Source organism: Psittacula echo (assembly GCF_963264785.1).
Source record: "Psittacula echo genome assembly, chromosome: 1".
Lineage (NCBI taxonomy): Eukaryota > Metazoa > Chordata > Aves > Psittaciformes > Psittacidae > Psittacula > Psittacula echo.
Window position 1 is genome coordinate 65,690,111 of NC_137735.1, and position 25,867 is coordinate 65,715,977.

General features: G+C 38.7%; 1 protein-coding gene across 1 annotated transcript in view; it reads left to right on the top strand.

Moving 5' to 3' along the window:
* Positions 1 to 25,867, top strand: part of TTC29 (tetratricopeptide repeat domain 29) — a gene marked incomplete at its 3' end in the record, with an annotated part of 134,407 nt that overhangs the window by 75,646 nt on the left and 32,894 nt on the right. The window contains exons 8-9 of the mRNA XM_080638920.1: positions 7,425 to 7,548; positions 11,530 to 11,761. Of these exons, the coding sequence (XP_080495046.1) occupies positions 7,425 to 7,548; positions 11,530 to 11,761 (356 nt within the window). The remainder of the gene's footprint in view (positions 1 to 7,424; positions 7,549 to 11,529; positions 11,762 to 25,867) is intronic.

The following is a 25,867-nucleotide window of genomic DNA, read 5'->3' on the forward strand; positions in this document are numbered from 1 at the left end:
TAGCTCATTTTCGTTGGTGGCCAACAGTTCCGGTATCACATCTCTTCTTGCAGGGCTGTTACCTGGCTTAAGAAGTTTGTCTCAATGCAATCCAGGAGTCTCTTGGATTGCCTGCAGCTCACTATGCTACTTTTCCAGCAGATGTCACGATGGTGAAACCTCCCAGCAGGATGAGAGCCTGCAAGCACAATGCCTCCTGTAGCTGGAGTAAGAAGCCTTCATCAATAGACTCCCCTTGATTGGGTGGCCTGTATTAGACAACAATCATGATGTTTCCTTTGCTGCCTTGGTCTCTAATTCTTACCCATGAGCTTTCAACCTGCTTATGGCTATTCTTCAGAGACAGTTCTTCACACTCTCCGTTTCTTGATGTAGAGGGAAACCCTTCCACCTCTCCTTCCTCACCTGTCTCTTCTGAACAGCCTGTAGCCATCAATACCTATACACCAGTCATGGAATACATGCCTCAGGTAAGATATATAATCTGTCTGTGAGCCTTATGTCTTCTGTAACGCTTGAAATCCATGACTGAGGATCATAAGACTTGTGAAGTTATTATCCATTTTCTTCATCGGCCAATTCTGTTAGGAGGTGTAACAGATCATGAGATGTGTGCACATCTACAGGGGTATGATATAATAGGCATCACAGAAACATGGTGGGATGGCTCCCATTACTGGAGTGTTGGAATGGAAGTTTACAGGCTCTTTAGAAAAGAGACGCCTGGCAGGCGGGGAGGGGGAGTTGCTATTTATGTTAGGGATAGGCTGAAGAGTATGGAACTCTGTCTGGGGATAGGTGAGCAGTTGACAGAGAGTTTGTGGGTCAGAGTTAAAGGGAGAACAGCGATGGGGGACATTACTGTGGGGATCACAGACCGCCTGATCAAGAGGAATCTGTGGATGAAGCACTCAACAGACAGATAGGAACAGCCTCACACTCACAGGCCCTTGTTCTCATGGGGGACTTCAACCACCCTGACATCTGTTGGAGCGATGGTATGGCCTGGCACAGGCAATCCAGGAGGTTCCTCAATTGTGTGGAAGACAACTTCATTCTGCAAGTAGTAGAGGAGCCGACAAAGAGAGGTGCCATGCTTGACCTCATGCTCACCAACAGGGAAGGGCTCATTGGAAATGTGATGCTCCAGGGCAGTCTTGGATGCAGCGATCACAAGATGGTCGAATTCGAGATCCACAGGACAGTGAGAAGAGTGTGCAGCAAGCTCACTGCTCTGGATTTCAAGAGAGCAGACTTTGGCCTCTTCAGGAACCTGCTTAGTAAGGTTCCATGGGATATAGCCCTAGAGGGCAGGGGGGCCCAAGACTGTTGGTTGGTATTCAAGGATCACCTGCTACAAGCTCAGGAGTGTTGCATCCCAACTAGAAGGAAGGGCAGCAGGAGGGCCAGGAGACCTCTTTGGATGGTTAAGGAGCTGCTCAGGAAAATTCAAAGAAAAAAAGAGGCTTATAGAAGGTGGAATTACAGACCAGTCAGTCTCACCTCCGTGCCTGGCAAACTCTTGGAGCAGATTATCCTGGAAGGCATGTTAAGGCACATGAAAAACAAGGAGGTGGTTGGTGACAGCCAGCATGGCTTCACTAAAGGGAAATCCTGCCTGACCAATTTGGTGGCCTTCTATGCTGGGGCTACGGAACTGATGGGCAGGGGCAGAGCAGTTGACGTCATCTACCTGAACTTGTGCAAAGCATTCAACACTGTCCCACACGACATCCTTGTCTCTAAATTGGAGAGACATCAATTTGATGGGTGGACCACTCGGTGGATAAAGAACTGGCTGGATGGCCGCATGCAAAGAGCTGTGGTCAATGGCTCAATGTCCGGCTGGAGACCGGTAACGAGTGGTGTCCCTCAGGGATCAGTGTTGGGACCGGTCTTGTTCAACATCTTTGTCGGTGACGTGGACAGTGGGATTGAGTGCACCCTCAGCAAGTTTGCTGATGACACCAAGCTGTGTGGTTTGGTTGATACGCTGGAGGGAAGGGATGCCATCCAGAGGGACCTTGACACGCTTGTAAGGTGGGCTGATGCCAACCTTATGAAGTTTAACCATGCCAAGTGCAAGGTCCTACACCTGGGTCGAAGCAATCCCAGGCACAGCTACAGGTTGGGCAGAGAAGAGATTCAGATCAGCCCTGCGGAGAAGGACTTGGGGGTGTTGGTCGATGAGAAAATGAACATGAGCCAGCTTCAGTGTGCGCTCGCAGCCCAGAAAGCCAACCGTATCCTGGGCTGCATCAAAAGGAGCGTGACCAGCAGGTCGAAGGAGGTGATCCTGCCCCTCTACTCTGCTCTCGTGAGACCTCACTTGGAGTATTGTGTGCATTTCTGCTGTCCTCAACATAAAAAGGACATGGAGCTGTTGGAACAAGTCCAGAGGAGGGCCACGAGGATGATCAGGGGACTGGAGCACCTCCCATATGAAGATAGGCTGAGAAAGTTGGAGCTGTTCAGCCTGGAGAAGGCTGCGTGGAGACCTCATAGCAGCCTTCCAGTGTCTGGAGGGGGCCTACAAGGATGCTGGGGAGGGACTATTCATCAGGGACTGTAGTGACAGGACAAGGGGTAATGGGTTAGAACTTAAACAGGGGAAGTTTAGATTGGATATAAGGAGGAAGTTCTTTACTGTAAGGGTAGTGAGGCACTGGAATGGGTTGCCCAGGGAGGTTGTGAGTGCTCCATCCTTGGCGGTGTTCAAGGCCAGGTTGGATGAGGCCTTGGGTGGCATGGTTTAGTGTGAGATGTCCCTGCCCATGGTAGGGGGGTTGGAACTAGATGATCTTAGGGTCCTTTCCAACCCTAACTATTCTATGATTCTATGATTCTTTGACCATTCCATAAAACCCATTCATTCATTGTTTTAAGTAGGAATGGATAAAGTCCATTATAGCTTTCACTATATCAGAAGCAGCAGAAATAGCTGGGTAGTCTGTAAAGTATCTCTGACATGAGAAAATATCACAAGCAACATTTGAATTGAGTGTTGAAGAAGCTGGCCAAATCAAGGCTGCTTTCGATTATCTTTGAAAGGCTGTAGCAACTAGGGGAGATTTCTGAGGACTAGAAGGTTGCAAATGTCACTTCTATCTTCAAGGGAGAGGATCCAGGAAACCTCATGCTGGTCAGCCTTGCTCTTATCCCTGAGAAGATGACAGAGCAAATGATCCAGAAGCAATTTCCAAACATGTTAAGGACAAAAGGGTGATTAGATTTAATAATACAGGGAATTTGTACTTCACCAACCCGATAACTTTCTATGATGAGATGACTGGCTTGGTGGATAAAGGAAAAGCAGTGGATGTTGTTTCTTTCAGTTTTAGCCAGGCTTCTGTCATTATCACCTGTAGCCTCTTCATAATTAAGCTGATAAAATATGGCTTAGATAAATAGAAAGTGAGGTAGACTGAAAACCAACTGTGATGCTGTCCTTCAAAGGACTATAAACAGCAGCATGAGGTCCAGTGGGAGGTCAGTTACTAGTGGTGTACTCAGGCAACAGTACGGGCACCAATACTGATTAAGATCTTCATTAAGAACTTGGATGATGTGACCAAGTGCACCCTCAGCCTCTTTGCAGACAATACAAAATTGAGGAGAAATGATTGATCCACACATAGGTGGCTGTGCTGCCTTTCAGAGAGACCTCAGCAAGCTGGAGAAATGGGCCAAAGGCAGCCTCATGAAGCTCAGGAATGGGAAATGCAACATCCTGCACCTGGGGACAAATAATCCCAGGCACCAGCCTAGGCTGTAGGCTGACTGGCTGGGAAGGAGCTTGGCAGAGCAGGATCTTCAAAAGTCACTCAAAATTCCACAGGCCTCCTCTAGTTGACCCTGCTCTGAGCAAGGCAGATGGAGATAGCTCTGGAGACGCCTTCCAATCTTAACTATACTCTGATTCTGTGTTGCTGTCTTAAGCAGTCCTAGATAAATTGTTTTGCTATATAATGATCTCTAGCAAAACACTTTTAGTAATCCAGCGTAATGAATATTTCAGACAAACCTACTTCTGAAAATTCAGTGACAGAATTTTTCTTTACCAAAATCATGCTGACCTGACTCTACTGGTTCCTCCTTATAGGAGAAAAAGGCAGAGAAAAATGGTTTGAGAAGCTAGTGTAGGGACATTAAAAAAAACTTTTCTGTTCACTTTCACACCAAACTTTTGGATATTTATTTGTCTGATGTATAACAAACAAGCAAATTTCTGGCAAGCCTGCTCAGGAAAACATTGGATAAATGCATGAATACATACTGTTGGTGACAGAATTTCCATACTCAGCTTGATCACTTTTTCTTTATTTGTAGTTTTATCTGATCTAGGCTAGACTTGTGCAAATAATAATTTGATGGGTAATGTCTTTACAAAGAAGAGATTACTGTTTCTCTAAAATAATATGTTTTAAACATAACATCTGAGAGTTTGCACTTACTGGCTTGTGACAGGTTGGAGGAAGTCAGCTGAGCCTTCCTGAATCACTCAGAACTTGTCTATAGCTTTGGAATATTTTGTGAAATCTGTTCCAGATGTTTTCACAGACCATGGGAAACTAAAAATCTCTATCATGTGCATTTAGGCATGTCATTTTCCAGGGAAAAATCTGACATAATAGCATCATGTTCTTGACTTATTCTGCAGGTGTCCACCATGGTAATGACTTCTTGTGGACACATGATTTATACATCCAATTCAATCACATGAGCAATCCTATAAAAGGTGCATATTTTCATAAAAGTCTAATAGGGGTAAAAATCTCATAGGGCATTTTAGCATGAAACTGGAAAATGAGTTGCTGTAGATGTGTAATCTCTTCTGCTGAAGTCATCATAACTGTTCTGTGGGATCATGAATGACTATATCTTTTGGAAATTACATTTTATGCATTTAGAGAGGTGATGTCTAAGGAGATAGAAAGTATATGGCTGTATAAAATAACATGTAGATTTTTGAAGGAACTATAAAATATTAGCCCTTTGAGTAGGAAAGGCCTGTTCATCATGTTATTGGGTCTTGTACAGGATAAAGTGTTTCAGTAATCCTTCTAGCATACTTTAAATATCTCAAGCTGGAGTGCTTTTAAAAGTACTTCCTTTGAAAAATTGTTAAACTCTACCAACGGATTGCTAGTTGGCGTAAGTGAAGTTCTAACAGTGAGAAATATCTTTCTGATATGTGTCAAATTGATTTCTGTTTGTTTGAAAGAGGTTATATGCCCCAGCAATTTTCATATTTTCTATATGCAAAGCATAGGGTTTTATGTGAAATATAAAAAAATGACCAAAAATACATCAAAACATTTCTATTAATTCATGAAATTAGGAAAACCTTTTTACATTTTCTCCTGTCACTGATTCCATTTGCTTTATTACTTTCAGCCTCTAGCCCTCAAACTTGGTGGCACAATCAACAAACCCCTTAGTGGCTGTTTCATCTCTGCTCTATTTGATTTCTCCACTCTGAGTAAATGATTAAGTTTTCATGCATTGGTTCAACCAAAATCTATGTTCACTCAACCACATCCTTTATTGATTACTTCTACTGCAAACAGTAGGCCAAGTGTGATATACATAATTGGACAGTTGTCAGGGGATGTGGGTGTTAACAGTCCTGTTTTCCCAATTGGAAACTGGAATCACCTTGATACACAAATATTCTGCACTGTTTCATTCTCATTCCTTGGACCAAGGAGTCCTTTTCCTCAGAATATATGTTTTTAACTCTCAAAGGTCTGGTTGAATGGATTTAATGATTATACCATATAATATGCTCTTCAAGTTGCACCTGTGCACTGCATATAGAAAACTAGAAAAACTGGAATTAATATTTGTCTAACACTTTAACCTTGTCCTTTATCTTATATAAATCACATGCTGTGTTTCTGTGGAGGAACATTTGATTTTCTCTCCTTAGGAAAAAAAAAAGAAATTTAAAAACTGTGTTTCTAATTCTAAAATTTAGAAGCCTTTTGATGCTTGGCAGATGTTTACAGTACAGCACATTTAATGTTCTCATTATATTAAAATACTTAAATTAGAAAACTTTAGTAAATCCAGCTCTGCTTATTGACAACTAAGCTTTATGGTAGCTTATAACATGTGGTAGTTAGTTTGCAGTGTTTTAGCATCTTTTTCTAGGAATCTAGCTCATCTCAGTCACGTATAGATAATCACTGCAATGTTGTAAATTTGCAGCCATGTTTTGCTGTCTTTCCTATTCCCTGGCAGGGTCTATCCTGTTATAATTACTCTAATGGAAGGGAATTGCAAACTTCTGACAGATTTTGAAAGCACATATCCCTAATATAGTTTATAATAAAAACTGTAATGTAAATGAACCTCAGACAGTCATTTGCTGCAGGCAGATAACTTTAAGATGTTTTAAAATGGTGAGAAAATAAATCACAATTCTTTATCACTTACAGGAACTTCTATTTCTGTGAGTTTCTTAATTAAGCCTAGATTTTTCTGTCTTGCTTGGTGGCATGACATTTAGCATGCTACTGTCTACATTAGTAACTCAAGTTCATGGCTAATATTGAGGTCAGCTGCAGTAACACTTAAGCCTTAAAGGGAAAAAGAGCATAGTGCCTTACTCACAAGCAAACCTAGATGTCTATCTTATATCTTGTAATCATACTGCAGAGATCTTATATTGTTAATATGACTGGCTTTATTAAAAAATAAAGGAAATCTGCAAATGTTACTGTCAAAGTACATTAGCCAGTTTTCAACTTAGATTCAGCTGTGACCTCAGGTTGCTCTGATCTCACTGGGATTTTGGGGTGACACCTGCAATCCACAGTTTATAAGTTTGCCTGTGTGATTCCAGCAGCCTTTTATCCACCCAGCCAAAGTGCAATATTGCACTCAGGGAAAGGATCTTATCCCCAGAACTAAGAGACAGCACCATTATGGAGCAACTGCTGCACCACCAGGGTTCTAGAGCAAGAAATGGCATCTCTGAATGACAGGAGCCCAAAAAGTCTTACTGAAAAACTAGCCTTTTTACCTTCTTCCCCTACTTTGTCAGGATGTGGGGTCCTGCTGTATTGAAAATGTTATCAGCTGCTCAGTAGAAAAACCTGGAAAAAACATAAACTCCAAAGCCGCTATAAAATCATCACCTGCATTTTCATTTGTGGCCCATTTTTTAATATGGCACCATATTTGGAAGAAAAACTTTATTTTATTTCACTTAAAGGATCCAGTTCTGCCCTCAGGGGTTCTGTGTGGACTCATCTTGTTGGTCTCAGCACAGGTAGTGCCCAGATGACAGTTTTGGAAATAAAGTCCAGTCATGAATGAGTCATCACAAAGTTGCTTCAGAACAGGGGGATAGCTCTTCAGCATTTGGAGAAACCATCTAAGTGAACATCTATTTTTGTTCCTATCCTTTGCTTCAGTCAGGGAAAAGCAACTGAAACTACGAAGCACTTGGAAGAGTTTATGAAGGCTGCTGAGAATGCTCATCTAAGCCAAAGCCTGGTGGATGCATGTGTATTACTTGGGAATATTTACAATGAAAGAGTAAGTAGATCTGTGACTAGTGGAGTCCCTCAGGGGTCGGTGCTGGGACCAGTGCTGTTTAATATTTTCATCAACGACCTGGATGAGGGAACTGAATGTACCGTCAGCAAGTTCGCTGATGACACTAAGCTGGGAGGAGTGGCTGACACACCAGAAGGCTGTGTTGCCATTCAGAGAGACCTGGACAGGCTGGAGAGTTGGGCGGGGAGAAACTTGATGAAATTCAACAAGGGCAAGTGTAGAGTCTTGCATCTGGGGAGGAACAACCCCATGTACCAGTACAGGTTGGGGGTTGACCTGCTGGAAAGTAGTGAAGGGGAAAGGGACCTGGGGGTCCTGGTGGATAGCAGGATGACCATGAGCCAGCAATGTGCCCTTGTGGCCAAGAAGGCCAATGGCATCCTAGGGTGCATTAGAAAGGGTGTGGTCAGTAGGTCAAGAGAGGTTCTCCTCCCCCTCTACTCTGCCTTGGTGAGGCCGCATCTGGAATATTGTGTCCAGTTCTGGGCCCCTCAGTTCAAGAAGGACAGGGAATTGCTTGAAAGAGTCCAGTGCAGAGCCACAAAGATGATTAAGGGAGTGGAACATCTCCCTTATGAGGAGGGGCTGAGGGAGCTGGGTCTCTTTAGCTTGGAGAAGAGGAGACTGAGGGATGACCTCATCAATGTTTACAAATATGTAAAGGGTGAGTGTCAGGATGATGGAGCTAGGTTTTTCTCAGTGATGTCCAGTGATAGGACAAGGGGTAATGGGTGTAAACTGGAGCATCAGAGGTTCCACGTGAACATCAGGAAAAACTTCTTTACTGTGAGAGTGACAGAGCACTGGAGCAGGTTGCCCAGGGGGGTTGTGGAGTCTCCTACGTTGGAGATATTCAAGGCCCGACTGGACAAGTTCCTGTGTGATGTACTCTAGGTTACCCTGCTCTTGCAGGGGGGTTGGACTAGATGAGCTTTTGAGGTCCCTTCCAACCCTCGTGATTCTGTCCTTCTGTGCTTCTGTGATTGGTTGCAGTAATGATGTCAAACAATTGGGTTTAATTCATGGTAAAAAACGAAGTTTGCATATGAGATGACCCAGAATGATTTGAGCCAGGTATTGTGTCTTACGAGAGCTACCAAAGAAGATACTGTGTGACTAAATAAAATGTGCCTTAAGTTTTTGAAAGAGGTGAAAATTTCACACCATATTTAACACATAGGGGTTTGTTCTAGAATAGGTGAATAAAAACTCCAAATTCAGATTATGGAAAATTTTCAGTGTTGTGAAAATCTGCATCCAAATCACCATTCAAGCCTCATATACCCCTAAAGAGTTATTGCAAATGAAATTTTATTGTACTACACATTGAATTTCATGCTTTTTTTAAATGAATGTATACTATATTGAGTATTAATAAGCAGTATTTTATTTTAGCTTTTATTTTTCTCTACATTCTCTCACCTAAATTTAAAAAGTGAGTGCTAGCAACAAATAGTTTGGCAAAGGTCTGTGCTGGTACTGTGCTGGTAGTGGAAGTGCTTTCACTCCTGTATGCCTCCATCAGCCTGATGGCTTTGATTTGGCCTGTCTAAATCAATAGATAGTCAGTGATAGGCAATATTAAATTAAGCCAGAGGTGACTAAGAAACTCCTTTATTATAGTTTCTAACGTCTTTTGAAGTGATTCTTTCAGACCCGTGTGTCAGTCTCTGAATGGTTCTGGGATGGATCCTGCAAAGGCAGCAGTTCTGTTGGCTGGCTAGCAATTTCCATGCTTACTCTGTCCCTTACCAGATCTAGAGATGTAGCACTTGCACTGCAGTAGCACTTTTTTTAAATGAGAAGGGTTAAAAACATTACTGCAGAAGTGAAAGATTTGTGTTGAGCTCTTAAACACCTATTTTAGAGCTGAAATGTTACATGAAATTATTTAGATACAATGAGTAATAAAAATAATGTACTGCAGACTGTACAATGTGGAAATTAGGAAACAATTCCACTATAAAAATAGAAATCCCATTTCAAAATCACCCTTTCTAGCTTCTGTGGCCTGATTTTTGTCAGAATTTCTTTCCTATGTGTAATATATTGAAGAGGCTACTTGCCCCTTTTCACTTCCATTTCATGTGCCTTTGGATTTTTTCTGGATTTCTCTTACAGAGAAATCCCACTACCAAAGCTGCTGGCCCATTTTTTTCATAAGCTGTAGAAAAAATTCTTATCCTGTTCTCTGTATTAGCTTAAGAGGTTTCTATTTTACAAATATTCTTAGCATAAATGCTAAATGTCCCATTGAAAATCAAGTTCTGAGTCCTTGAGAACTTGCTAAAGTAACTCTAAAATAGATCTAAAATTTAGAAGAAAGTAGAGTGATGTGACACTGGCTAAATCATTCTACTACAAATTCAAAAAATAATTAACTAAATTCTGGTTAGCTATATTTCACTGGTTCTGCCACCATTGCTAATAATCAGTTCTATGAGAACTGATATTTTAAGAATTAACCTCTTTTTTATTATTATCTAAATTATCCTTCACATTTCAGAATTTGCTGCCTTGAACTGAGACAGTGGTGTAGAAGGGAAGAAAGTTAGTAACTTAACCTAATTAATTTACATAAAATATATGAATTAAACATACTAAAAAAAAAAAAATCTTATCAAGATTTACAATTCCCTATATTCTGCACCATTTTTTCTGCAAGGTCAGCAATGTTTACCAAAATTGAATCTAAAGTACCATTTCCTCTCTTGGGTCACTGCCTGCTTGGTGTCAGCTGTCATCACCAGTATTCTCTAATTCATTATTAGGGTATTTTTATTCAACTCTGTACTTCCCTGGTGACACAATTTGCAGTAGTACTGTCCTTTTCATCGAATTAAAGATATCTCTATTTATATCCAGATCTGTCCGTAGGGAGCCCTTAGTAAACCAGGGATATAACTTTTACTGTTCTTCCTAAAGTGACTTTGACCAAATTCGCTTTGTTCTGTCCATGCTGTTGCTGTATCTTTACATTTCTGTCATCTTACTATTTCATCACCATCACTGTCTTTCTTTAATGCTGAACAATTGGTTCATGCTTTCTAGACAGGCTTGGTTTACCCATCTGTTTCTTGTTTCCTAAAATGCCTTGGTTTGTGTTATGTGCAAGTATTAGGTCTATTTTCTCCCAGTTTAAGTAATTTAAGTAAGTTAAAGTTTCTTACTTAATATGCAAACTCTGACCGTTAACATGACAGTGTTATTTTCATTTTACTTTTCACAAGTTTCTTAGCCTGATTTGTTGTATTCCTCTCACTAATTGCATCACTTAACCTATTATAGTTCTCATGAGCATGATGTGTAGATGTTTCTGCTTTTCATCTGTTATCCTACTGCTTATTGTTCATTATTGTATCTTAGTAAGCCTAAATCTGCTCTCTTGTATTAAACAAAGCTTAAAGACTACCTGAATTTCTGTTACTCTTTCCTCCTTTTTAAATTGCATGCATATTTTAGCAGTTATATAAATTTTGATCCCCAAAAGTAATATCAAGTGCAACAGGTATCAATTGGAGTCTCTCCTCCTGGTCTATGCTGTACGCAGAAGGAAATTTCAAATTTATTAAATTGAGCTGAGAGTGAAAGAATACAACAGCTCTGAAAATGTTTTCACTCAGGAAGTTTGTGCCATCAGGGCAGCAGAATTCCATACCAATAAGAGAATGGAAGGCGTCTTCCAGAGGTACTTTAATTTGTATTGTATGTTCAAAATACTACAAAACCAGTTTTGCTCCTGAGAAAGATATGAGCAGTGTTATCTGGGTTTTAGAGCTTAGGAGACAGCAAGGGAGAGTGATTTGCTTAATACCTTGCCATGAGTCAATCTGTGGACTGGCCTCTCAGCTGCAACATCTTTGAGGTGCCAGAGGAGCAGGCTCCAACTGTAATGTCAGGATAAAATACAGGTGTCTAGAAGTAGTTTTTGCAATTTAATTTTTTTTCTTTCTTTGCCAGGGGAGCTATAATGAAGCTTGTGAATATTTAAGTCAGGCTTATGAGACAGCAAAAACTTTAAATAATTTGCCGTTAGTGGATGAAACAAAAGCTTACTATGGCATTGCAAAGGCTCATAAACTGATGGTGCCATTTAACAGCCATATAGAAGCAGAAGATCTCATCAGCCTCACATTTCTGCTGGCATGGAAGGAGAACAGAAGTGACATGTGCGCTGACCCTCTTACAGTTGGTAAGACATTGGTTATGAAACACATTAGTGCTGTATTGTCCTCAATGGTTAAGTCATTTTTCTTGTAGAGTTTTATTAAATTATTTCCTGGGTTTAATTCACGTGCTGAATGGGGATTAGATTTACTCCTTTGTCCACTTATTTTAAAGGCTGAATTAAGTAAGTTTAATAACAGGTAGAAACAGGGAGAAAACAGGACGAAAGAATGTAACAAGGAAAAACGGATAGTAGTAGTTGCTATGGACGGTAACTCACTTTTTTTCAGTGCTGTTTTCCAAAACATCAGTTATGGGCAAGCAGTTTTGTATTAATTTACTCAGTTATCATTATTTTAATCCTTAAAAAAAAATAAAAAAACCTTCATTTCTGGCAGTTTTTCATGTGCATCCAAGGATAAGTTTCCTGTTTCTAAAAGTCAGAAATAATTTCTGCTTGATATAGGGGGCATAGTTTTGAATTGAGAAGAACATGCTGGTTTATTTTTAGCATCCTTATACTTGACATTGGAGAGGAAGGAGGGAAGAAAAAAAAAAAAAAAAAAAAAAGCTACTCTGTTTTCTTCACTGTGTTTCCTTATCTGAGATAAAGAGTAGAGGAGGACTTTGTATGGAGTAGACTCTTCATGGTTTAAATTTTTTTTACTTTTTTTTTCCCCTTTGCTATCTGTTAATACAAGAAAAACTGAATTATGCATTATCTCTAAGTATTGATAGTATTAAACTATATTGTTCTTTGGAAGGAAAAGGGACAAGTGTACTGCATCTTAAAGCTTTCCTCTCTGTATTCCTGTGGAGAGTGTGAATCTGGAGTATAGTGGAAATAAATGACAGCTGGGCCAAATTCGTAACATGGAGCTTCAGAGTTACTGTGTCCAAATGCCCTCAGTTATCATACTCTCAAAAACAAAGAACTGTATGTCTGCTGTTTTCTTTTGTATCTTTTCCTTTCGTAGAATTGGAAAATGAAGTATAACTTCAATTGTAAATTTTATATATCAAATAAGTGGTTAATAGACTGATATTCAAAGATGTTAGCGGCTTAATAGGAGCCAGGATACCAGAGGCAACACTGGAAGCAACTGAGAACTGTGGAACAAAGACATTCACTGTCATGATAAAGTGATGACAAATTAGGTAGCACACTCTTTGGAGTTCTAGTGATGGTAACAGGGCAGTCCTTTCTCAATGATACTGTGTTTCTTTTTCAATGACTGTATATATTTATGATTTTTTCCTCAATAAGTGAATATTCAGCACATTCTTAGATTTTGGTGGCTGGCAGAGTTAATTGGGTGCATGTCTCCTGCAAAGGACAGTAAGTTCCAAGACCTGTAATGCACATGCCAAGAATTCCAATATGGTCAAAGAAGAATCCAATGTCAAGCAATTTTGTATGTATTTCACATGAGGATCATTAGCTGTAGCTGATGTAAATAGGAGGCAAAGAAAAATCAACAATGGCAACAACAAAATAACAGGAGCCTCAACAATATAGGATGATATTTGTATCTTCAACATGTATTTTAATTTTTTCGCCTGAAGAGGTTTTCCATTCCACTTTTATATATTGCTTTCTCCAGTCAGTTGTGAAACTTGTTTATATCCTGAAATGATATGTACCCCTTTAAGCTTAAGATTCATGCTTCTTTTTAACGGTACTTCAGGGATAAAAAGAGTATGATTAGAAAAACCCTTTATGTCCTGGCAAGCATGATGCCAGAAACAAGTTTTGCCTGCTGAGATTCTCTTCCTTCTGCATTTCTGCCTAGTTTACCCTCTGTTACTTTCAGTACTACAGTTTTTATTTTAGTTCCAGTTAACTCCAGGAACCCTGTGGCTACTACATATTTAGCAGCTCTTCCAGTTCAATATCATTCTTCTCATTAGTGCTCCAAGCTTACTCTCACGATACCCCAGATTACATCCAGGAAAACATAGCGTCACACTGTCAGCACAATCTGTAACATTCTTAATGTTTTGTGTGCCAAATCTCTTGTTAGTACTGGCATTACATTTTTAATATCTTTGTCTGGCAAAACATGACCTGGCATTAATTCAATATTAGGATTCACTGGCTTTGAGTTTCAGTTACGGCCTTTATCCTGCCTTCCAGGAGAATGTCTGTGTATCCTGTGATGAACTCATCACTTTGGAAATTCCTGCTGTGATAATAGAACAGTAATTCTAGCTCTTTCAAACAGCTCAGCATCGATAACCTACTAGATTTTTCTCAGTCTTTTTAGGATAAAACAGCTAAAGACAAGATACAATACTAATTCTTAATCCATGGGGGATTTTAATGACAGGAAGGTAATACATTTTTATTTCTAACTGTTCTGACTGAATAATATTTCTGTGACAAAAAAAAAAATTAAAAAATCAGAGTAGTTTCTGTATTCTTAGGCAAAATAAATACTTAGACTATTAGACAAGCATTGACATTTAAATTCAAGTACTGCGATGTACCTTATGTCTTTCAACCAAGGCTTATTTTCTAAATCAATCATTTCAACAACTAGGCAGGAAGAACCATTTATTACTCACCTTATCTCAGCATTTATTAATAAAATGGATGCTTTGACCAAAGTTATCCTGGACAAAAGGGACAGGATTGTCAGAAAACCGTGTTTATAAATGCAAAGAACAATGCGTTTCCATCTCTTGCATTTGGCTTGGTCACCTGTCTTCACTTACAAAAGGAATATTTATGCCATTGTGAGATGCCACTGCAAGAACAAATAATTTTTTTATTGATCTTTTATGGTTAGTCAAACATGTTTTCAAAACAATCAGCAGAATCAGTAGATAAAAAGGCTTGTGACTCCATGTTAGAACCTAAAAAAGAACCTACAGCACAACTAACATTGATGAGAAAATATTTCACAAGTGTTTCAATAAATAATCTCCAAGGGAGAAGAATAATTAAAGGTGCTGAAGGCAGGAAAATTTTCGATCAGATTTTTTATATTGAATGCTGACCAGGAATTGTGTTTTCTGTGAGTCTGGCAACTTCTAGGTCATTGCACCTAGCAGGGCTGTGCCTCAGCAAGAGGCCTTGGATGCTTGAAATCATCTAAACGCTTTTAAGAGTGGACTTCAAATGTATCGTTTCCCTCATACTAAAAAGCCTTCAGTTGTTTTCTTGAGAAACGTTATGTGCTTTTGAGCACAATTTAGATTTACATTTCTTAACTTCGGAGAACTTCAAAAAATTGACACATTTTATAATCACAGGTTTTCTGTGTTTTCTTATTTCGGTTTGGTCTTTTTTTTTTTTTTTTTTTTTTGTTACCTATAAATGCAGCGTAAATGATTGCCTTACCCATATCATCAATTGTGAGGTCCTACGATCAATGGAATTATCTTGTACCATCAACTTCGGAACTATTTCTAGCATTCTTCTTTAGAATGTGGTAAACTGCTTTTTTTACTGTCTCTTCTTTCTGAAGAACACTAATTCCAGCAAAACTTCTAGCAGCACAAATCTTTCTTTCCTTCTTTAATAGGTACCTCACATGCATGCTAAATGAAACTGTTATGCCATGGCACTGTACCCAAAATGCTTGACTGTACTTGAGCAAATCAAAACCAGTCTTCATCAGGAATATGCATTGTAAATTATATTTTGTATTTGCCCAGTAAATTTGCCTTGGTGGTAGCAGATTTTCTGGTCTGAGAATATTTAAGAGAAAGGGAAGGTATGGTGTATTGATCAAAACTATAAAACCAGCAAGTCTTTCTACCTTACACAGATAAACATCCATAAAATAGTTTTTATGTGGTATCAGTGGAAGGTAGTGGCTTGGGTTAGCAGGTTCCTTTCACTGCATATTTCATATTTAAAGCTCTATCATAGATTTTGGCCTAACGTGATACAGACATAGGACTATCAGAATTGTGCACATCCATGCACACCCTCAAAGCCACTGTTTATGTCTTTATTATATTTATTACTTTAAAAGGTCTATTCTTCAGTTAGCATGTACAGAAAGGAAATATATATTAGCTTGCATGGTGACTGAAATTAGCATACAGTCTTACTATTTTAACATGTTTCTTCTTGATGGCATATTAGTGCAGTTTGTAACTATGTTGTTGAGTAAAGTTAGTGACAAAGTAGTTTGACTGAATTTGAACAGGACAAACTATGACTTTCTTCCCAACCACTGCTGTAAAGACAATGGGAATGACGCAGGCCCTCATTCTGGGCAGCTGAGAGCATGCCTGTGCCTCACAAGAACCCTCTGGGGCCCATCCTCCTCTCAGCAGTCTGTTCACTGTGCAAGAGTCTGGATGTAGGATCTATAGTGGACACTCCTTCAAGTTCTACATGTTTATGATTTACGTCAATATCAAATTGTTAATATGACCAAAAATAATGAGAAATTGAAAGGACTTTAGAGACAGGTTTCAGTGTTTTCTGAGAAAATACAGCTGAACATGGAATAAGGGAATTATACACTTGTTCCCACTGTTAAATAAGAGCTATGATTTTAAATTATTGAAAGGTGTGTGACCAAGTACAGACTCCAAGGCTGTCCCTGTGCCAGGGCACAAAGGCTCACTTCTTCATAAGCATGTTTCAAAAGTAGCTGAAATGCTTTAAGTGTCCCTTACTGAAATTCACAGGATAGCTTCTGCCCATTTTTGTGGGGTTTACTGATTTGAATAATTTGTTCTCTTCTGGAAAAATACTGTGGTTAGAAATGCCAGAATATGTACATTTTAAAAAAATCATTAGGAAAAAGAATTTAGAGGTGATTCTGTCTTTTTTTTTTCCCTGAAGATTTTCTAAACTTGTACAGCCTCTGCTTGTTCTAGCACTCACCAGTTGCTGAATTTTAGCTTTTCTCACTTTCCTGTTTAAAGAATCTCAGTCTTTTTTTTCTACTCCTGTACCTTTGATATTAATGCAAAATATCTTACATAATTGTTGAAAACCAGCATGCTTACATATAGACATTGATGACATGGAACAGATGTGTTTCGGAAAAACAGCTTATGTGCTTATCGTGGTTTAATCCCAGCCAGCAACTAAGTACCATGCAGCCACTCATTCACTTCCCACTTCCCCTTCAATAGGATGTGGAGAAGAATCAGAAAAAAAACCCAAAAAACTCATGGGTTGAGATAAGAGCAGTTTAATAATTAAACTAATGTAAAATATAATAATAATTGTAATGGAAAGGAAAAATAGAGGAATAAACCCCAAGAAACCCAAGTGATGGACAGCTCACCACCCACTGATCAATGCCCAGCCCATCCCCAGGCAACAACTGGCATCTCCTGGCCAACTCCAACTCCAGTTTCTATACTAAGCGTGACATTCTATGGTGTAGAATATTCCTTTGGCTAGTTTGGGTCAGTTGACCTGTCTCTGCTCCCTCCAGGCTTCTTGTGCCCCTCCTCACTGGCAGAGCATGAGAAACTGAAAAGTCCTTGATTAGAGTAAGGACTATTCAGCAACAGAAACATCGGAGTATTGTCAACATTATTCTTACACTAAAGCCAAAGCACAGCACTGTACCAGCTAATAGAAAGAAAATTAACTCTGTTCCAACCCAAACCAGGACAGTGGTTCACATATTTTATTTATTATCAATTGGGGTTTGGTTTTAAGTATTTGATTAAGTCTACTTATTGATATACTTTGATATTTTTAGAAAGTGAGAGTGATTATTGCTTGAATTACAGAAAGAATCAGGTACGAAGAGAAGAACTGGGGGTGACAAGGAAGTTTTTTGTTGCATTGTGATGAGCAGCCGGACACAGCAGATTCTCAGTGAAGAGTCTGAGAACACAGTTTAAATGTCAGTTTAGCTGTGAGTGCAGTAGCTTGTTGTGTTTTCTGCTGATGGCTGAAGTTTGTCTGACAGGGAAGTGTTGATATTCAGTATTCTTGTGCTTTGTACAAATGCACTATCCAGGTTTTCTTCCTGTGATTCTTTTTTTCCCCCCGTTCTTTTAATGCCGCCTTAATTGGGATTGCGACACAGGATCAGACTCAGGCCAGATGTGTGGATTGGCAGTACCAAATTTGAGAGGATTTGTAGAATATTTTGATGTTTAGCCATGGAATAATGTGGTAGGAGAAGTTTCTTCATAGTCTTTGCCAAGAGTTGGCATTTCTTGTATAGCTAAATGGTGTTATAACTTCAAAAAATTCATTATCATCCTGCCTAATGTGATTGTGAGTATTCTTGTCATCAGTTATATATAAACATCTTAACCAGAGAAGAATTTGGATCTCACCTAGATTTTTCTTCCATCTTATACTTTCAATGGAAACATCTAAATCTCACCATAGATTTATTTCCTTTAGACACATCCTGTGCTAAACAATGTTGGCATCCGGCTGTGTTTTCCCAGACAATCTTTTTAGATCAGCAGAAAATGTTTGCCTAAATAAGGTGAATTGTTCTTTCTTGTGGGGAAAAAAAACACGTTGGAAGTGGGGTTCAAACTACAATATATTGTCAGACTCTTTAGTGTAGCTTTATCCACAGAACTAGTGTAGCTTTGTGCACTGCACTGTCATTGCTTCTTCCAAATTGTAGTTCCCTACCAGTTTAAATTCTCAGGGCTGAAGCTCAGTCCTGCTCTGATTCTCTAGGACACTTGAATGGTACAAAAGAAACAGAAACTCTTGACCAGCCACATTAGGACACTTCCAGAGAAATCCTTGATTTGGAGGCATCTTTATCTTTGCCTGCAGTCCAGAGCATATGAAACGCATTGACAAAGAGAAGAGTCATAATGCAGAACAGCTGGCAGCTGAAACCATATTTCTTTTGCCCCAAAATCCACCTCTCTTTTTATTCTTTTCCATAATCACTAAGAATATATCACGACTTTTTGGAACAGTTTCTGAAACAGTCATTTTCTTTTTGTTTTTTGTCCTTCCCTGTCTGTTCGGTGTCTTACATTTGTTTTGTCTCTTGTTCTTCACTTTTATATTGCAAATTATTCTCTCCCCACTTTTTGGCCCCACACCTTCGTTCCAAACCCCAATTTTTTATATGTTTCCAGTCAATTTTCAAAGAGCAGAAGTCAGTTACCCCCATACCCTGTAGTCCGCATCTCAAGCTATACCTTATTAGGCATATCTTCTACGCTTGCAGGAGAATCAATAGGTGTTTTTTTAAGAGTGGTGTTTCAGTTTCTTCCTACTTGCCATTCTGGCACTGATCTTCATGCTGTGTCTTTATTACACTGTAATCAGAGAATACACTGGAAAGAATCACACTTCCTCTTGAATATCACAGTAAATTGGTTAATAGAAAAATGCAAAGTATCCAAATAGCCTTTAAAGAGGCCTTAATCACCTGTGTGAATGGATTGACTAAGTTTGAGTATACAACTAGTGATTAATTAGGTTGAAGATCCAAATTCATGCTTAAACAGATGACTATGCCCCCAGGCTCATCCACTTGTTTCTACTCAGTTAGTTAAGCATTCAATATTATCTGTAATACAAAATATTCTCATTTAAGGCCTCATACAAATCTTGCCACAGAGCTAAGTAATTATACAGTATTTTCCATAGTGTGTCATACAAGTGTATCATTTTGAACACGTAGCTACTATCCTATAATACTTAAAATAATAAGTATCAGATAGAGGAATTGATCAGGGGAGGCCAATTTAAAATTGTTGTGAATCAAAGGGGTTTTTCATATTTTTGCCATGGTTCCTACAGTGTTTTAATCCAATTCCTTTTCCTAAAAATTCTGGCATGTTTTTTGATTTTTGAGATATCGTTGCTATGGATGGTAGTCAAACAGTGCTGCTAGTGTCAGCTGCTGTGGGGAATTAATCTTCTGCAGGAGTTTTTGAAATGGTAAGTGCAGGTGCCCAGCACCATCATATCTAAACTTTATTCTTATTCACACTCTAATGATAATGTCTGTGAAGGCCTATACTCAAACTATGTCTCTTTTGTGAAGGTGTATTTCGTGCTGCTTGATATTTACAAATGATGTGAATATAGACATCAAGCTGTCTGATTGTGTCTACATACCTCAGCCAGAGCATAGTTAGTACTGTGCATTCAACTCATTGCTGATATAAAATTGAACCTGAAAAATGGAGGTTGAGTATGCCATATAGTAGTCTTGCTCAGCTCATGTTGTGCACCCATGGAATTTGAGGAATGAGAACTTCAGATCATGCCCCAGTAGCTGGTGTCAAGGAAAATCAGAATGTTAGAGTTGGTAGGAATCAAGAGGGGAGAGGGCTGCATGCTACGCAATGTTGGTAATTCTGAGCTATCCACTCTGACTGTGCAGAACTTGCAGCCCTCTATTCACCTAAATCTTTTGTTCTCCTGGTGGAAAATGTCTCTTCAGGATGCTATGGAGCCCAGTTTTTTGACTCCAGATCCTTTCACTCTGCCAAACAGCATCTTGAGATGTGTAATTCCCTGAAAATAAGCTTATCTTCACGGGTACCTTTAGCTTAGTTTTGAGAATAATATTAAAGCAAAATGTATTTTATTTTGTTAATACTTCTACAGGTATGCACACTTACGCACAGTAAGAAGAGAACTGAGATGAAACATTGATGATTTTAAGCAACTGATATATTGTAAGATATCTGGATTTCTGTTCTTGTCATCTCTTATATATCTTGAAATAGCTCACTGTTTGCATGGGGGAAAGCAATATTTCAGTTGTTGTATTAAAACTTAGTAGCTAATAATGACAGCAACAAGTTAGCTGTGATTATCAGAAAAAGATTGTTCAGGCTAATGCCTTTGAAATTTGATTTAGATAAATTTAATTTGGTTTTAGTTCAAAATAAAATATTTCTTTCTCTCACATACTTTGAGTTTATTAATTATTGTAGTGCAATTATACGAGCTGTTTGGAAGGTGGAAGTGCATGTGAATTATATATACATGTATATGTACATACAGAGAGAGAAACTACACGGCAAAGAGAGGAAAATGTAAATACGCTAAAAATTGTGGACCAAATACTGCTTTTTGTTATGCCCATAAAATCTCGTTGAGCTGCAGGGGGTTGCATAAGTGTAACTATGAACAGAATTCATCCCTTTTGCCTGAGATTTATTATGAAAAACAGAGGTTCAAATAATTGTGAGAATTGCTAGCTATGGTATGCTGGGGAACATAACCTAGATAAAAGGGAGATCCTGACTTAAGGCATTCTAATAAATTTTAGTGTATTATATTTTGTATTTCTAAAGCGTGTTGCTTGAGCATTTGAGTTGAGAAGCACTGAAAAATATATTGCTAATCATAGTTGTAGTATGTTTAAGGAATGATCATGCAAGTAGAATTCAGAAGATGCAGGAAGAGTTCTAATACATCCATAGGAAAATACGGGGTTAAAGTGGATAATATTTTAAGCAGTGTTCAGTTGACTTGATGTGTGGGGAGAGACTGAGCAGTCCTGGCTAATGACTTGTAGGTACTGAATCCTCAGGTCTCTCAGGTGGTTTCACTCGACCAGTTTCAGCAGAATGATGAAAAGGTTGAGATAAAATAAACTGACAGTTGCTACTCATCGCAGGCAGCAAGCTGTACCCTGGCAGATGAGACCCTGGGAGCCCTCTTTTTTAAACAAAGGCTTTCACTACAGTGAGCAATGAACTCCACACAAAAAGGGAAAAGGAGAGAGAGATTGGCAGCTGGTGACCGACGGGAGGAGGGAAGGGAGGGAAACTGAGAAACACAGCAATTGTTGGCTAATTAGAAGCCATTCCCACCTACTTAATACCAACCCATTAAGCAGAAAACACTTTTCATCTTACTCTCGCTGCTACGCATGACATTGTACTCCAATCAATACCTTCCCACAGGCTGCCCCACTGCCCACAAATGAATACATTGCAGTTCAAGAATGCAGTAATTGAGTTGGGGCAGTGAAACTGCAGCTCACAGTCAAGATCTTTCTCTGAAGATACTAATGTAGTGTTCATGATGCTTGGATAAAGAAATCAAATCCTTGTATTAACAACTGTCAACAACTGGCAAATGGACGAAGTCAGCAATGAATCCACTGTAACCTTTGACTGAAGAGGCAATCAGTGTTTATTTTCAGAGTACTTTTTCCCATTTGAGTAAGAGATCCAGAGGATTTGGGCACAGGTGTTTAGATTTTCCAGGGCGTTTTGAACTCTGATCCTCGGTTATACCTACAGAATATATATATATATGCACATCATTTTGTACATGCAACAATGCATATCTGCATCTCTGTACCAGTATATCTCACAGGGTTCCCTGTTTTCTGGAAAGTTTTGGCGTAGTCTTAAACTTTTAAAAGTGTTTACAGCAGTTTGCTGTTTTGGTTTGGTTTGGTTGGGTTTGGTTTGGTTTAGTTTTGTAGGCTATGTACAGTCTGGCTAATTTTTTATTTCATTTTAAGTAGGTCTTACTATAATTTTTAGGGGTTACCTTAAAATGTACTGTTTGGTCCGCAATAGCACATTGTGTGGTAAATCTGGGATCTTACATTTCGACCATTAGGTTCTCACATTTAAGTCTTACATTTAGATTCTTACAACTTTTTTTTTTTTTTTTTTTAATCCCCAAATTAAATCCCTTGTTCCCTGAGCCATCTGGAGCTGGTAATACTATGCACAATCTGCAGCATAAAGTAACTCTGTGCAGACTGCAGTGTAACTCCTTCTTCATGCCAGTTTTGTCACCACAGAATCAAACCAGCAGGACACTGTTACTCTGCCTCCTTGGTTAGACTGAAGAAGACATCAGTGTTAAGCCTTTTGGAAGCGCTGTTCCAAATGCAACCCATGAAATCTCTCCATTCTTTTCAATTCCAAAGTGAATTGAATATCAGTTCAGGAACTTAGATTCCTTACAGTGTAAGTTTTAAACAATCTTTCTGATGTGAATAAATTGCTTACTGTGATATCTGATATTTGCAGAAAGAGACTACCATCATGTGTGTTATTCATTGTCATAACAGTATTGTGGCATCTGCAGTATGGCATTTCTTCAGATGCTGATTGCTAAAGTTCTTCTTGTGTACATAATTGTATAATGTGCTGTTAACCTGCCTAGCTGAGCCTTGAACCCTTGAGTTAGGCGTTATGTATGTGGAATAACTTAGCTACTACTTGGGGCTCTAACCATTTAACAGCTTACCTACAGCTGAGTAAGCTAAGTATAGTCAATAAGACTGACAAATGTTTCACATCTTTCGAAATTGAAAACCAAAAAACAAGTTGCTGCTTTATTGCCTCTTTCCAGTGGTATTATAATATTTTAAGCTTATTAGTATAATTATCTTTAAATTTCACTTAATTCATTTGTTTCTTAATATTATGAAGCACCTTTAAGCCACCTTTTTTGTGTGCGCTCCCTGGGTATGTTTTAATATACATTAATGACAATCTTAGAAAAAGACCTGTCCTCAATATGGTCTGTAAAGAAGAAATAATTGTCTTCTGACAGAGAAAGCTGGAATCTTCACCACTTGTGATGATGCAGTTACCTAGGACATAGGAGTTGAATGTGATCAGGCATGGGGACAGAGGGTTTGTTTACCCTAGAGATACTTGGATAGGACAATCAAAGCAGATATATTCAGATTCCACATAAACACAATCTGATGCTTAAAATAATCAGTTTCTAACATTTGTTTCTATAAACTATAGGACTTTGATTCATTTAAACACATATGTGTACAAGTTCAATCTCACTTTGACTAGATGCCAGTTAGAAGGATCATAGGCAGGCTAGGGAAAATGTGAAGAGCAGTTGGTAGTCTTTCTCAGTGCAAAAGCCTGTGGGGTTAATTTGAAGATACCCAAATCATCTTGGCAGCATAATCTCTACTCTTTTCCGGAACTGGAATTTAATGAGCCAGGACAATAAACATAGGATCATAGAAAAATAGTAATGAAAGGGAGTTTAAGATGTCATCTTCTCCAGCCCCAATGTAGAAGCAACTGTACCTATGCCATTTCTAAGAGAAGTTTGCCTTACCTGTTCTTAAAAAATATCTGGCAATGGAACTTCCACAGCACCCATGGACAATCTATTCTAAAGGGTAAAATGATGCAGGAAAAAACCAGAACATTTTACCTTTATGTCTAAAATTGCCTGCAATTCAAACTCGTATCTATTCTATCCAATGAGGACTTCAAATTCATTTTTTCCATCTTTGCAATAATCTTGGAGGAAAGGAGTTACATGACAAGTGCCCGGGTTTAGAAAAAAATTTTATAGTGATTTCTGAAAAGGATAGTTATAAGGATTACTTATTTAATTATTAATTCAATATGACAGAATGTAGTTCCTTCTTATGAGCATGACTTCTGGAAGGAGGTAGAAAGTAGATGCAAGGATCCTGTTTCCTTTTTATTTATTTTCCAGTTATATTGTCCAGTAGGACTAGTCCACTCAGCTGAGCATAGTAGATTGGTATTGGCCCCAAAAAGGCAGGAAGAGCAAGGGCTTCATCAGCAAGAATTAGACCAATACAGAGGGAAGGGTTGCTGCTAATTCTTAAATGGTCTCTCTAAGTGCTGGGAAGCTTTGTTATTCAAAGCCTCTTACATAATTCAGGACTCTTCTCCTTATATAAGTTTCTAAAGTAGGAAAGCAGCTAGATTTCTGAATTCATCTTATTGAATTAATCCATTCATACACTTACTAGAGGTGCAACTGAACTCAAATGAAATACTTTAGGTCATTATTTATGACTGAGGGTACTTCTTCTAGAAACCGAGGTGTGAGATCTGAACAGTCTCTTTATCCATTTTAGACAGCATGTTTTGATACTTCACAAACCAGACTCTGATTTTTCTCCAGGTTCAGAGTTCAGTAATTGAATCCATACCCTCAAATAAATAGGATTACACTACTGCTCTGTGCCTTCACAACCCTCGATTCTTATAAAGCTCTACTAGGTCCTGTTTTGCCAGTCTTTCATAAATAGAAATCAAAATATTTACAAGACAAATAGCTCATCTTTTGAGCCCTTATCAAAAGCTTTTATTCCCTTTTCCCATTTTATTTCCCATTTCCCATGGCAAATTAAGGCATTTTGTTTTGTTTTGGGGTGTTTTTTTTTCTGATCTTGGGGACCCGTCTAATAGTCTTATCTGCAACAGTCTCCTAGGTCCAGGTTTTCAAGTCAAATTCTTTTCTAAATGTCACTCCTCTTTCTGTCCTAAGATTTAACCATAGCAGCCTCCATTAGCTTCCTGCAGAGAAACTTCTGTCTAAGTTAGAAGCTGGCAAGGCTATATGTTTGCATAGGACTCATTCATGAAAAAAAGTCTGAGGCTCTATTTGTCTTCTGCAGAAGTTATAACTAAGGGAAGAGAGTACAAAAAGTATCAATCTCCAAACAGATCAAATGAGAAAGTAAAACCCACTCAAACTGCATCCAGCAAGCATTCGGCTCAAGGAGACATTGCTTCAGGAAAAAGACTTCATCATAGTTGAACAGAATGAGTATCCTATAGAAGCAGTTATGGCCGGCAGTTAGTTGGTCTTCCATATATTTTTTTCACATGAAATAAAGGTGTGTTTGATTTTCTTCTACCAATTTCAGTCATCTGACTCTGCTGTGAATGCTCCAGATTGATAGATGGAGCCTTGCTGGGGAATAAGGATGTTTCTTTCCCCTACTTAGATGTGCACTGAACACTGCAAAGACATGTACTGTTTTGGTCTTTATATTGTGAGATGCCACTGTGTTAGGGGATGTTGGGGAGGGGAGTGTTTCTAATGGAAATAAGAAAATTGTCTATGAACATTTTCAGACTTAAAATATGTTGTCCATTATTGATTTCCATAAACTTAAGCTTTGTGTTCAAGTTCTCATAATCATTGCATCTTCAATGCCTCTCTAGCTGTAAATGTTTCCAAGTATTTGCCTCTAAGGATGCATGTGTGGGACCTGCATGTGTCCAACGTTAACAGTCACATTTAGTTAAGGGGAAAATGTTTTTTTTCCTAACCTTATAATTTCTGTGTACACAGAAATTTGTGGTCTAGATATTAAGGAGGCTGTTGCATTTTATTTAGACTAGACTGAGGTTTCCTATGTCCTGAGAATCTCAGTCTCCATGGATAAAACAAGGGCTTAAGAGCTTCTGAAGTAAT